The 13,452-nt window shown below is 47.0% G+C and overlaps 1 protein-coding gene across 1 annotated transcript in view; it reads right to left on the minus strand.

The window, feature by feature from the left end:
* Positions 1 to 13,452, minus strand: part of VPS13D (vacuolar protein sorting 13 homolog D) — a 94,756-nt gene that overhangs the window by 27,928 nt on the left and 53,376 nt on the right. Inside the window, exons 45-57 of the mRNA XM_070956313.1 lie at positions 12,860 to 13,010; positions 11,091 to 11,301; positions 10,647 to 10,894; positions 10,104 to 10,295; positions 9,651 to 9,777; positions 8,667 to 8,809; positions 8,062 to 8,192; positions 6,701 to 6,876; positions 5,873 to 5,996; positions 4,819 to 5,054; positions 3,400 to 3,508; positions 1,705 to 1,868; positions 848 to 956 (exon numbers count right to left, since the gene is read on the minus strand). Coding sequence (XP_070812414.1) covers positions 848 to 956; positions 1,705 to 1,868; positions 3,400 to 3,508; positions 4,819 to 5,054; positions 5,873 to 5,996; positions 6,701 to 6,876; positions 8,062 to 8,192; positions 8,667 to 8,809; positions 9,651 to 9,777; positions 10,104 to 10,295; positions 10,647 to 10,894; positions 11,091 to 11,301; positions 12,860 to 13,010 — 2,121 coding nt within the window. The remainder of the gene's footprint in view (positions 1 to 847; positions 957 to 1,704; positions 1,869 to 3,399; positions 3,509 to 4,818; positions 5,055 to 5,872; positions 5,997 to 6,700; positions 6,877 to 8,061; positions 8,193 to 8,666; positions 8,810 to 9,650; positions 9,778 to 10,103; positions 10,296 to 10,646; positions 10,895 to 11,090; positions 11,302 to 12,859; positions 13,011 to 13,452) is intronic.

Below are 13,452 nucleotides of genomic sequence, written 5' to 3' on the forward strand. Positions count from 1 at the left end.
CTTCCGAGGTAGGTAAAATGAGGACTCAGAGTGTGGGGGCAATAAGATGACTTTGTATAAAAAAGAACACCGCTTAGAGGGGGCTGAAAGCCCTACTAAGCAGGTATATACAAAAGTATGAAGGCTATTACTTAACGCATTGTAAGCCTTGGTAGTACAGTGGTTTAATGCACCCTGTAATTAACACAGCTGCCTGCAATTACTGCAGGTTCGAATCTCGCCAGGCTCAAGGTTGACTCAGCCTTCCATCCTTTCTAAGGTAGGTTAAATGAGGACCCAGTTTGTGGGGGCAATAAGATGACTCTGTATAAATATACAAAAGGATGAAGGCTATTGCTTAACGCCTTGTAAGCCGCCCTGAGTCTCCGGAGAAGGGCGGCACATAAATCAAATTTTTTAAAAAAAGAAAAGAAAGAGAAAGAAAGAGAAAGAAGGAAGGAAGGAAGGAAGGAAGGAAGGAAAGAAAGAAAGAAAGAAAGAAAGAAAGAAAGAAAGAAAGAAAGAAAGAAAGAAAGAAAGAAAGAAAGAAAGAAAAGCTGACTTTGTATAAATATACAAAAGGATGAAGGCTATTGCTTAACGCATTGTAAGCCGCCCTGAGTCTCCGGAGAAGGGCGGCATATAAATCAAATTAAAATAAAAATAAAATATCGAACCAATAAATAAATAAATAAATAAATAAACAAACAAACCGTGGCAAGAAAGGTCCTGAAATGAGACAAAGCTCACTTATTGCCGAGCGACGGCTGTTAAGTGAGTCTGGCTTGTCAGAAGGTCGCAAAAGGGCAACCAAACGTGTGTGTGTGTCGGGGGGGGGGGGGGCGGGAGAGGAAAACCCCCTGCCTACCTGCACTGCGAGTCCATGCATGCCGCACAGCAGCTTCCCATCCCGGAAGCTCCAGGTTTGGGTCGTGCTTCTCCGACGGTCTGGTTTCCTCAACATCAGGGGCTCGTATCTAGCGCAGCAGCCAACAACATCCATCGGTCAGGATAGAGCCGGACGGGACCTTGGAGGTCTTCTAGTCCAACCCCCTCCTCGAGCAGGAGACCCTAGGCCATATCAATCCACCCACCCATCCACCCACCCATCAGAATAAAGATGGAAGGGACCTTGGAGGTCTTCTAGCCCAACCCCGATTGAGCAGGAGACCCTAGGCCATTTCAATCAATCAATCAATCAATCAATCAATCAGTCAGTCAGTCAGTCAGTCAATCAATCAATCAATCAATCAATCAGAATAGAGTTGGAAGGGACCTTGGAGGTCTTCTAGTCCAACCCCAATTGAGCAGGAGACCCTAGGCCATTTCAATCAATCTATCAATCAATCAATCAATCAATCAATCAATCAATCAATCAGAATAGAGTTGGAAGGGACCTTGGAGGTCTTCTAGTCCAACCCCGATTGAGCAGAAGACCCTAGGCCATTTCAATCAATCAATCAATCAATCAGTCAGTCAGTCAATCAATCAATCAATCAGTCAATCAATCAATCAGAATAGAGTTGGAAGGGACCTTGGAGGTCTTCAATCAATCGCATATATCAATCAATCAATTGCATATAAATTGCAATAACATAAAAATAAATAAAATCAATCAACCAATCAGAGTAGAGCCGGAAGGGACCTTGGAGGTCTTCCAGTCCGGCCCTCTGTTCGAGCAGGAGGCCCTAGGGTCTGGTTCTGAGCGTCTTGAGCTCCGCCCACCTGTTGTCCGTCACAGCGGCCAACCCAGCGATGTCCAGAATCATGGAGGACTCGGCCGAGCGAGGCGGGGAGGGTTTATTGGGATGGCGGGGGACGGCCGAGCCTTCGTGGCATAGCATGCCTGTCCCGGTCATTCTCCACAGCTGAGAGCGTTTCCCGGGTTCCTGCGAGGGAACGAAAGGGGGCAATGAAGCCGAGAGGCTGCTGTGGCACGGTTTCCCCCCTCCCCCCCCCACCTTCGAAGGCAGGGCCTCCACCCCCTTTTTCTTCCCAGGGCTTCCAAGCAGCATCATTTGGAAGGAAGGAAGGAAAAACCAGGAGAATCTCTGCAGCTTGGGGTTGGGGCTCCCTGAGTTTGGGGGTTTTGCTTGCAGACGTTTCGTGACCCAAATAGGGAACGTCATCAGGGCTAGAAGGGAGGTGGGTTTGGAGAGAGGAGGGAGGGAGGGAAGGAAGGAAGGAAAGGAGGGAGGGGAAGGGGAAGAGGGAGGGAGGAAGGGAAGGAGGAAGGAACAAATGGGGAGGGAGGAAAAGGGGAGGGAGGAAACTGAGAAGGAGGAGGAAGGAAAGAAGGAAGGAATGGGGAGAAAGAAAGAGGGAGGGAGGGAGGGAAGGAAGGAAGGAAGGGCTGTGGCAATCCTCGATGCTCTCTGATCTTGGCTTTTTTCTTGCAGAAGTTTCATGACCCAACTAAGTGACATCATCAGTGCTAGAAGGGATTGGGGTTTGTGGAGAGGAGGGAGGGAGGGAGGGAAGGAAGGAAGGAAGGAAAGGAGGGTGGGGAAGGGGAAGAGGGAGGGAGGAAGGGAAGGAGGAAGGAACAAATGGGGAGGGAGGAAACTGAGAAGGAGGAGGAAGGAAAGAAGGAAGGAATGGGGAGAAAGAAAGGAAGGGAGGGAGGGAGGGAGGAAAGAAGGAGGGAGGGGGGAGAAAGGAAACTGGGAAGTAAGAAGAAGGGAAGAAGGAAGGAATGGGGAGAAAGAAAGAAAGAGGGAGGGAAGGAAGGAAGGAAAGAAGGAAGGGCTGTGGGGGTCCTCGGTGCTCTCTGATCTTGGCTTTTTTCTTGCAGAAGTTTCATGACCCAAAGGGGTTTTAAATTGGGGAAGCCAATGATAAATTTAATTTCGTTTTAAAGTATTTTAATGTCTGTATTGTGTGTTTTTAATTCTGGCTGTTCACCGCCCCGAGTCCTTCGGGAGAGGGGGCGGTATAAAAATTTAAAAAATAAATAATAAATAAATAAAATAAACTAAGTGACATCATCAGTGCTAGAAGGGAGTGGGGTTTGCAGAAAGAAGGAGGAGGAGGAGGAGGAGGAGGAGGGTTATTGTGGGGTCCCTGGTGCTCTCTGATCTTGGCTTTTTTCTTGCAGAGGTTTCATGACCCAACTGGTGAACGCCATCAGGGCGACAAGGGAGGTGGAGAAAGGAGGAGGAGGAGGACGACTGTGGGTGCTCTCTGAGCTTGGTGATTTGCTTTGCAGATGTTTCACGACCCAACTTGGTAACATCATCAGCGACCGTGTATGTGGGAGTATAGAGTACAGGGAGGAGGAGGAGGCAGTGACCAACTTACCAACGCTCTTCTCACTGACCAAATAATCAGGCTGGTTAGTAGGCAAACGCAGGCATGGGTCTACCCAGGATGTCGGTAGTGGAAAGAACTCCTCCGAGTAAACCACACGAAGTTTCATACCTTTTTCTTTAAGATGACTCTCTGCGTCTTGGGAGAAACATCCAGGACCAGCTCAGCGCAGTCGAGGTCCTTGTGGGTCGCGACGGGCCTTCCTGTCTCTTCCTGGACTCTTGAATTCCAAAGAAAAATTGAGAAGGGAGGATAAGAAGAGAACCGCAGACGAAGTCCAGACCAAAATCACAGAAAGAGATTTTTAGCTCTTGTTGAAATTCTGCGTGGAAAACTGCTAGGCTGGGTTGGACGTCTGGAATATTTGGATGTCGCTGGAATTGGGGATGTCTAGTTTAATGAAAAGAAGGAGTAGGGGTGACGGGATAGCAGCCTTCCAATATTTGAGGGGCTGCCCCAAAGAAGAGGGAGTCAAGCTATTCTCCAAAGCACCTGAAGGCGGGACGAGAAGCAACGGGCAGGAGAGAAGCAACTTGGAACTAAGGAGGAATTTCCTGACTTTGAGGACAATTAACCCGTGGAACAGCTTGCCACCAGAAGTTGTGGGTGCTCCAAAACTGGAGGTTTTTAAGAAGAGAGTGGATAACCATTTGTCTGGGATAGTTATGGAGTCTCCTGCTCAAGGAGGGGTTGGACTAGAGGGCCTCCAAGGTCTCGTCCAACCCTATGATTCTGAGATAACATGCAAGACAGAAAAATGAAGGGAAGGAAGGAAGGAAGGAAAGAAGAAAGAAAGGGAGGAAGGAAGGAAGGGGGGAAATGAGAGGAGGAAGGAAGGAAGGATGGATGGATGGATGGGTAAGAGAGACGATAGATAGATAGATAGATAGATAGATAGATAGATAGATAGGATGGATGGATAGATAATAGATATGATAGCTAGAGAGAGGGAGAGAGAGAAAGAGAGATTAGATAGATAGATAGATAGATAGATAGATAGATAGATAGGTGGATGAGAGAAGAGAGAAAGAGAGATTAGATAGATAGATAGATAGGTGGATGAGAGAAGAGAGAAAGAGAGATGATAGATAGATAGATAGATGATAGATGATAGATAGATAGATAGATAGATAGATAGATAGATAGATAGATAGATGGATGAGAGAAGAGAGAAAGAAGAGAGAAAGGCAGGCAGACAAACGATGGACGGATGAAACAGACGGATGGATGCACGGATGAAACAGCTTGCCTCCAGAAGTTGTGGGTGCTCCATCACTGGAGATTTTTAAGAAGAGACCAATTTGTCTGTGATATTATAGGCTCTTCTATTCAAGAAGGGGTTGGACTAGATGACCTCCAAGGTCCCTTCCAACGTTGCTATTCTGTTCTGTTCTGAGAAGCCCCTGCAAGAGTTGACGTCATTCCAACAACTCGTGACTCTATGCCTAACCCAAAATTTTCACCATGACTGGAGAAGTTACTTGGATGAAATGTTCGAATAAACTTTGCTTGACGATTTTTCGTGCTTACCCCGAAAAGGTGTAAGTGGCCGCGATGTAGATGAAGTTTTCGTAATACAGCTGCTTGTTCTCTTGAAAGTCGTTCATGCAGCAGGTGACTTCGGACGAGCCGGCCCCTTTGACCGTCAGGGTGACGTAAGGCGGGAGGGTGGGCTCGTCCCAGGCGTAGTCTAAAGTGGTGGAGGGCTTCACTTCGGTGCTGAGACGTGGCTCGGCCACGCCGTGTTGGGTGAAGACGACTGGGACCTGGGAGGAAAGAGTGCAGAGAAGAGCAACTCAAGAGGATGGAAGGCCTGGAGACTAAAACATACAAAGAACGGTTGCAGGAATGGGGCTGGTGGCTGATTTGGACAGCGAGGAGGCTGGTGTGGTGCTACGCCAGCAGCCTGTGCAGCCGGCACTCAAGTCGGACAGTGAGGAGGCTGGAGAAGATGTGGTGCCAGAGGCGGGGATTCAGCCAGGGCCTTCAGAACCTCCAGAAGCTCCCATAAGTGAAGAGGAAGAAGAGGAGGAGCCTCTTCTCGATGCACGGGCGCGCAGAGCTGCCAAAAGGCAGGAGTGGCTCCTCAGGAGGAGGTCTCCTCGAGAATAAGGCTTGGGGCTAATTAGCCACTCCCTTAGCCTATTTAAGGAGGAATGCCGATTGCAGCAAGCTGTAAGGAACAACTTTAGTTCACTCTCCTTCACGTCTGGCTTCTCTGCAAATTGCTTCTGGGCTTTCTGCCAACCTTAGTAAGATTGTGATTATTTATTCTTTGGATTCTTGTAGGCTTGTTAAGAAAGTTAATTAACAGCCTTTGTTTGAAAAAAAAAAAAACCCTGATTTTATTTTAGTAAACTAAGGTTTGTACAGACTTTGTGTGTGCTGCGTTCTTTGGGGTCCGTGGCTGGGGCAGAACAGGCATGTCTAGTCTAGGGAAAAGAAGGACTAGGGGGGATATAATAGCAATATTTGTAAGTCGAGGATTTATCCGTAATCCAAGCTCCAACGAGCATTCTTCTTCGCCCTCTGAATCTGCAGTCAAAATGGTCATTTCCAGAAGCCCAACCAGGTGTTTTTTTACCTTAGAAAAGTTGTCGATGCGGTACGGAGGCGGAAATTTGTCGGTGTCGCTAAACGAGACGCAGTAGGTGGCTCTCTTCAAGGTGATCTCGACTTGAAGGAAGCAGCACTTCCCGAGGGTGTCCCTGGGGAATTGCAAACGCAAACAAGGCCCCTGTGTGTATTTCACAACCTGGCAAAGCCGTCCCCTTCCTCCTCGCTAGAGATCCTCACTCGTAAACAAAATTTTAAAAATCCGCCGTGTTTCATCATACTTCATCTCTATCTTAAATTAGCGATTGTATTCCAATTTCGTTTTAAATTGTTATTTTATTCCAATTTCATTTTAAATTGTTATTTTATTCCAATTTCATTTTAAATTGCTTTTATCAAATTTATTTTTATTATTTAATTTTAGTCATAATTTGTTTCTGGAACTTTGCCCTTTGATATGGTCGAAGGCAGTGGTGAAATCCAATTTTTTTTTACTACCGGTTCTGCGGGCGTGGCTTGGTGGGCGTGGCAGGGGAAGGATACTGCAAAATCCCCATTCCCACCCCACTCCAGGGGAAGGATACTGCAAAATCCCCATTCCCTCCCCATTCCAGGGGAAGGATACTGCAAAATCCCCATTCCCATCGACTTTGCTTGTCCCCAGGACACTGTGTGAAAAACGGTCCTAGGTCACTTTTTTTTCAGCGTCGTTGCAACTTCAAAGAGTCACTAAGCTAATTGTTGTAAGTCGACGACTACCTGTACAATGGAACTGTGAGGGGCAGCACAGGGAAGCCACAACGCAAAAGGACTCACAATGGCCATTCGTTAAGACACGGCGCCGTTCATTTCCTACCTCATGTTGATGTGGAAGGAATTGTTCTTGTTGACTTCAAAGCCTCCGGACCAAATGCAGTTGGGGACGTCCATCAGCCGGACGCACAACAGTTGGTCGTAATCGTTGCGTGGCCAGTGGAAGACTACGCTGGATCCCGGGAGAGTGGAGATGTAGCCGTCCGGATTGGAAGTTCCCTATCGAGAAGCGGGAGGAAAAGTCACTGGCAGCTCAACTTGGAGCCATTTACTAGGAAGAATCCAGGAATACGAGAGAGAGGGGGGAGGGAGAGGGAGAGAGGGAGGGAAGGAGGGAGGGAGGGAGAGAGAGAGAGAGAGAGAGAGAGGGAGGGAGGGAGGGAGGGAGGGAGAGGCTTTTGTTACCAATCATTAGAATTAGAATTCTTTATTGGCCAAGTGTCGAATGGAATGGAATAGGAATAGGAATAGTATAGAATAGAATAGAATAATATAGACTATAGAATAGAATGCAGAATAGTATAGTATAGTATAGTATAGTATAGTATAGTATAGTATAGTATAGTATAGTATAGTATAGTATAGTATAGTATAGTATAGTATAGTATAGTATAGTATAGTATAATGGAATAGAAATAGGAATAGGAATAGGAATAGAATAGAATAGAATGCAGAATATAATATAATAATATAGTAAAATAGAATAGAATGCAGAATAATAGAATGGAATGGAATGGAATGGAATGGAATGGAATGGAATAGAATAGAATGCAGAATGAAATAGAATGCAGAATATAATTAATATAATGTAATGTAAAGTAAAGTAATGTAATACAATACAATGGAATGGAATGGAATGGAATAGAATTAGAGTAGAGTAGAGTATAGAATGCAGAATGGAATGGAGAATAGAACAGAACAGAACAGAACAGAACAGAATTCTTTATTGGCCAGGTGTGATTGGACACACAAGGAATTTGTCTTTGGTGTATATGCTGTCAGTGTACATACAACCGTAGTGATAGATTAATCATAGCCATTGTAAAAATACATTCATCATAAAACATTAGATACAACACTTAGTGATAGGCATGGATACCAAATAAGCAATTGACATCAATCATACTAGGATACGAATTAATTTTAGACCGTAAGACGCAAGCCACAAAGTTATAGCCGCAAGAAGATAAGGAGGTAGGGTGATAGGTTAATAATTATGACGTTAAGGCAACGTTCCTCAATCTTGGGACTTCAACTCCCAGAATCCCTCCATGCCAGCACGGGGAGAGGGAATTCTGGGAGCTGGAGTCCACCCATCCTCAAATGGCCGAGCTTGAGAAATCCTTAGGGGTTATAGGAGGAGCAAAGGGTGGGGTTGTTTTTTGTTTTTTGTTTTTTTTTTACCTGTCCTCTAGCAAAAGCCCTCTGGGCGAAGGCGAGAGTGTGCGAGGATTTATTGTCCAGCAGGTAGCGAGGTGCGAACGTCACCATGCAAGTGTCCATGTAGCGACCTCTGCCCTTCTTAACGTCGATACCTGGTTAAAACACATAACCGGTGTAGACGTTTCGTGACCCTAGTAGGGAACCTCATCAGTGCTGGAAGAGAGTGGCGTTCTAGCACATTTTCTGGAGACGTATCATGAAATATTTGCAAGAAAACCAGCGAGCACCAAAGACCCCACGTCTTCCTCCTCTCTTCCTCTCTGCGAACCCCACTCCCTTCTAGCACTGATGAGGTTCCCTAGTTGGGTCATGAAACGTCTACAAGGAAACCTCCAAGCTTAGAGAGAGCCAAGGATCTCTCATTTCAACCCTGAGCTACAAATATTCTCCTTTATTTGTCTGTCTGTTGCCAACCTTATCCCAAAGGCTCTGAGCGGCTAACTATAAAAAACGTTAAAAGAAACTTTTTTTAAAAAAAATCATCCACCCCAAAAGAATCACCATAATAATAATTTAAAAAAAAATCCCACATTGCGAAGGACAAAGGGAAACGGAGAAAGACGTACCGATATTATAAATAAGACCCGGTCGGTTTCCTTGTTGGATCACTTTAAGGGCTCGGACGCCGCTTCCTCCGTCCAAGGAGAACCCCTGGCACCAGCCGGGCATCCCTTCGGGGTGGATACCTCTGCCAACTCTCATGGTACAACTGAAAACAAAATCAGAATAAATTAAGTTCTCAACTCTCCGCTGAGTTACGACACCACCTGAAAATTGCTAGCAGGAACATCGTTTCTCCCATCCGGGGTGTTCCTAAATTTCATTCCCCCACTTCATCTCGCAAAGGCTGCCTGAGACAATCACACGCTTAGTGCCAAAAAACCCTCTTTTTATTTCAACGGCTGTGAATTCTGTTCATTCCCAGCCCCGTGATGAGTCACAAATAGTTTGTAAAGAGCCCGACAGAAGCCTGCCACAGTCCTTCAGGAATAAGGCTGATACGCACCCACCTTTATCTCCCTTGGCACGCTGCCAAAGGCCTAATTGGCAATTAGCTTTGCAAGGCCAAACGGAGCACAGAGTCAAAACGGAGCTTCAGAATTTAAACCCACCAGAACGAACAAAGTTGCTTCCTGCAAAGGCTCATGTCCCTTTGCTCTTCCTTTATGTCTTATGGGAGGAGCCAATCATCTCCAAGCCTTACTCCTGAGTCGCCCCTTTTGTCTTAACTGTTCTTGCCTTCTGGCAGCTGGGAACAGGTTCCCTCTGTTCCACTGCCTCGCTGACGTCCGACTCTGGACGCTCCGGAGTCAGCACATCACTCCGATGGCCCTGGCCCCATCTCTGCCTCCGACGCAGAGCCCTCATCTGGGCCTTCCCCAGACTCCAGGACTGGCCCATTGTCCTCCCCAGCCTCCTCACTGTCCAACTCCACTGCCAGCTCTGCAGGCTGCCGGCGGACTACAACACAGGGGGTCGAGTCGTAATAACCGAACACACACACACACACACAAACACTCTCTCTCTCCCCCCCCCCCAAAGAAGCTTACAGGTTTGGCTGCTCTTTGTCAGCATAGCAGAAGAGAAGAGGGCTCAAGCTGCGGGCCAACTCATGTTCCTCAAACTGTCCAGCTGCATCGGTCTTCGCGTTGTCTTGCCGGAAAATTAAGGGCAACCCTTTGGATGCAAATAAGGAGAAAAAAGGGGATTGAAAAAAAAAAACCGGCACCAAAAACAGTGGGTTGATCCTTTGGGGTTGCCTGCTCCGGAGCAACGATAATATTCAAACAAACATCTGGAATTGGGGATGGATAGTTTAATGGAAAGAAGGACGAGGGCTTCATCCCTGGAAGCTTTCAAGAAGAGACTGGACTGCCACCTGTCAAAAATGGTGTAGGGTCTCCTGCTTGGGGGAGGTTGGACTAAATGACCTACAAGGTCCCTTCCAACTCTGTTAAATCTGTAAAAAATCTGTAAATATATCCCCGCCCAAGCGGGTTCACCTGTTTTGTTGATGAGCCAGTAAGGAGCCGAGATGAATATCTTCAAGGAGCCTTTGGCTTGGCACACGATCCGGATGGTGAGATTCAAGAGACGCCTGTTGTTGTCGTACAGCCTCATCCGCACCACGTAGTTTTGCGTCCCTGGGGGGATCAGAAGCTCCTTGCAATGGGTGAAGTTTTCAAGGGAGATCCCTGAAGTCGAGGCGGAAGGAAGGAAGGAAGGAAGTGAATCGTACGAAATAAATAAAATAACGGCTCCAGGTTGTAGTACAGGCAGTCCTCGACTTACAACATTTCATTCAAAGTCACCAAAAAGTGACTTAAAGGAAAATTAGCTTTTTAAAAAAAACGATTAAGGCAAAATTAGGTTTTTTTTTTTCCCCTCCCCCCCAAAAAAATGATTCTTAAGGTAAAATTAGATTTTGGGAGACCACCCATCGACGTGACCGAATCGATTTGCAAGACGGACATCATCGGCCGTCAGCCAGATTGAAACCGGAGACCCCCGGGAAAGGAGTTGGAAAAAATGCTTTTTGCTCTTACCCAGCTCGATGTTCTGCGAGGTGTCGGCGGTGTGCAGGACGGCTTCCTTCCTCGGCTTGAGGGTCCCGTTGATGGGGGCGCCCTTGACGTAAAACTCCAGCTCGCAAGGGAGCAAGTTACACAACACCACGGTGGGCAGGAGATAAATGGTGTGTCCCGGCTGGCGGAAAATCTGTTTGGCGCTGTCGGAGAAGATGCTGGAAGGCATGTAGTCGGGATAATTCTCTTTCTTGATGGCCACACAAAATCTGTGGAGGGAGACACAACGGTGGACGGTTGAAAGAGGGAGAGGGAGGGGAGAGAAATCCCTGCCTCTTTGGTGGCTCTTACGAACGCTCCACGTCCTTGAGGTACGACAAGGGAGCACGAAATTGCTGTCACTAATTCTATTCTACGAAGAATTGACTCACCTGGAGAATCACCTCATCTGAACAAGCAACTCACCTGAAGAATCGGCTGTGGTCCAGCTCCATGGAGTGACACTCTCTCTTGCTGCTGCTGACCTCCGAAGCCTTCTGGACATTCGTCCAGTGGATGGGAGATTTGCAGAAAAAGACTCCGGTGCCTTTCGGCCTGGCCTGGAGACGCCAGGAGGTCAGGTGCAGAGGGATGGCGAAAGAGTCGCCTGGCATGACCGCCGGGAGCAGGACAGGTTCTGCAGGCAGGTGGAAAGGACACAATTATTTCTGAGGGATCTGAGGGATCCACTGAGCTGGCTGGGTTTTTTTTTTCTTGCCAGCCGTTTCATTACCCCATGACATCCACGTGATAGCATCTGTTGTGGCTCCGTTACCTGAGCCTGTGTCATCGGCAGGAGAGGACTCCGAGAGTGAAGGGGAGAAGTTGGCAAGGCCTCCCTCTCCAGGACCCTCCTCTCTGGCAATGCCTTCGGTGTCCGCCGAAGGGCAAGAGATAGGGCCGGGGCCAAGCACGTCCACGCAGCCACAGGTGGACAGTGATGAGGGTAATGAGTCTTGGCTGGATCCACGCCAGCGTCGCAGAGATAAGCGCGTGCAACAGAAGAGAAGGCGTGCCCGAGATTAGGCTGAGTCACTGGACCACATCCCACAGGATATAAAAGGGAGCGTGGTGGCCAGTCAAACCTTGTGACGAACAAAGCTGAAAGCTTCCACGCCATTCTGCATTGCCGGACTTTTTGCTATAGACTTTGCTGGATTATCTCTGGACTTGATTGACTCCGTAATTATTGAGCTGTTTCTTTTGATGTACCAGGAGTGGGGAGAAGTTATCTCTCCTCTTCGTAAACAATAAACTCTTGGCAGGCAGCCACTAGGTTGTTGCCAAGTTCCGTTATCATAAGGAAAAGGATTTTGCCGGCTGGTTTGGTCTTTAACTCTTGAACGTCTGTTGGTGTGTGTGCGTGTGGCTGGGGACAGAACATCGTCTATAATAGCAGCCTGGTTTGCAAGTGACTCTCAAATTCATCCTTAACACAGGCCTTCCCCCCCCCCCATCTTTCTGGCCAAATAACTGACCATGTCTCTCCTGGCCCCCCTCCTCATTCTAGGAAGAAATCACTTAAAAGATCCAGTTTTGGTCCCCACGTTACAAAAAAAAGAGGTTGAGACTTTGGAAAAAGTGCAGAGAAGAGCAACTAAGACTCTTAGTCTTAAGTTAATTAAACTAACTAATTAATTAAAGGCTTGGGGGACTAAAGAATGGCTGCAGGAATTGGGTTTAACCAGTCTAGAGAAAAGACGGACTGGGGGGGGCGGGGGGCATGATAGCAGTCTTCCAGTATTTGAGGGGCTGCCCCAAAGAAGAGGGAGGGAGGGGGGGTCAAATTTTCTGAAACACCAGAAGGCAGGACAAGAAGCAACGGGTGGAAACTAACCAAGAAGAGAAGCAACCTGGAACTAAGGAGGAACATCCTGATAGTGATGACAATTAGCCAGTGGAACAGCCTGCCACCAGAAGTTGTGGGGGTTCCATCACTGGAGGCTTTCAAGAAGAGATTGGACAGCCATTTTTCCGGAATGATATAAGGTCTCCTGCTTGAGAAGGGGGTTGGACTCGAAGACCTCCAAGGTCCCTTCCAACTCTATTCTGATTGATTGATTGATTGATTGATTGATTGATTGATTGAAATGGCCTAGGGTCTTCTGATTGAGCAGGGGTTGGACTAGAAGACCTCCAAGGTCCCTTCCCGCTCCATTCTGACCGAGTTGTTGTGTGGCTTCTGAAGCACTTACTGTCCGGTGCAGAAGGACTGTCCAGCCTCAGCTCCATCGGCATTTCAAGTTTGTTTTTCACAATCAAAGCTGAACGAACTGTGATCACCTTCCGGGCGCTGCCTTCCATGGTCACCGCAAAGACCACTCGAACGGGAGGCAACGAAGAAAACTGTAAAAAAATATACATATATATATATATATATATATATATATTTTAGAGAAAGAAAGATGAAAACGGAATCAATTTCGCAGATACGGTGGACACAAACGCCCCCAAATTCTACAACCAACTTACACGGAAATTTATGTCCCAAATGATTTCTCTTAATAAGATGCACATTTTTTTTAAAAAAAAATGAGAAAATGTTTGTGCCTGAAGGTCAATTAAATAAAAATGCAAAACAACAACCCCCCCGAAACCCATTTTTATTGTGCACCCAGCAAGAGTTAATGTTGTGTTGGATGCGATGATTTTATAAACCTAATTCTCGCCCTCTGTTCTGCCCCAGCTACGGACCCCAAAGAACGCAGCACACACAAAGTCCGTTCAAACCTTGGTCTGCTAAATAAACCAGTCTTTTTACACCAACGGCTGTTAATTAACGGCATTA

The sequence above is a fragment of the Pituophis catenifer genome, unplaced genomic scaffold (genome assembly GCF_029215685.1).
Source record: "Pituophis catenifer annectens isolate HBS135680 unplaced genomic scaffold, rPitCat1.0.hap2 SCAF_18, whole genome shotgun sequence".
NCBI classification, from domain to species: Eukaryota; Metazoa; Chordata; class Lepidosauria; order Squamata; family Colubridae; genus Pituophis; species Pituophis catenifer.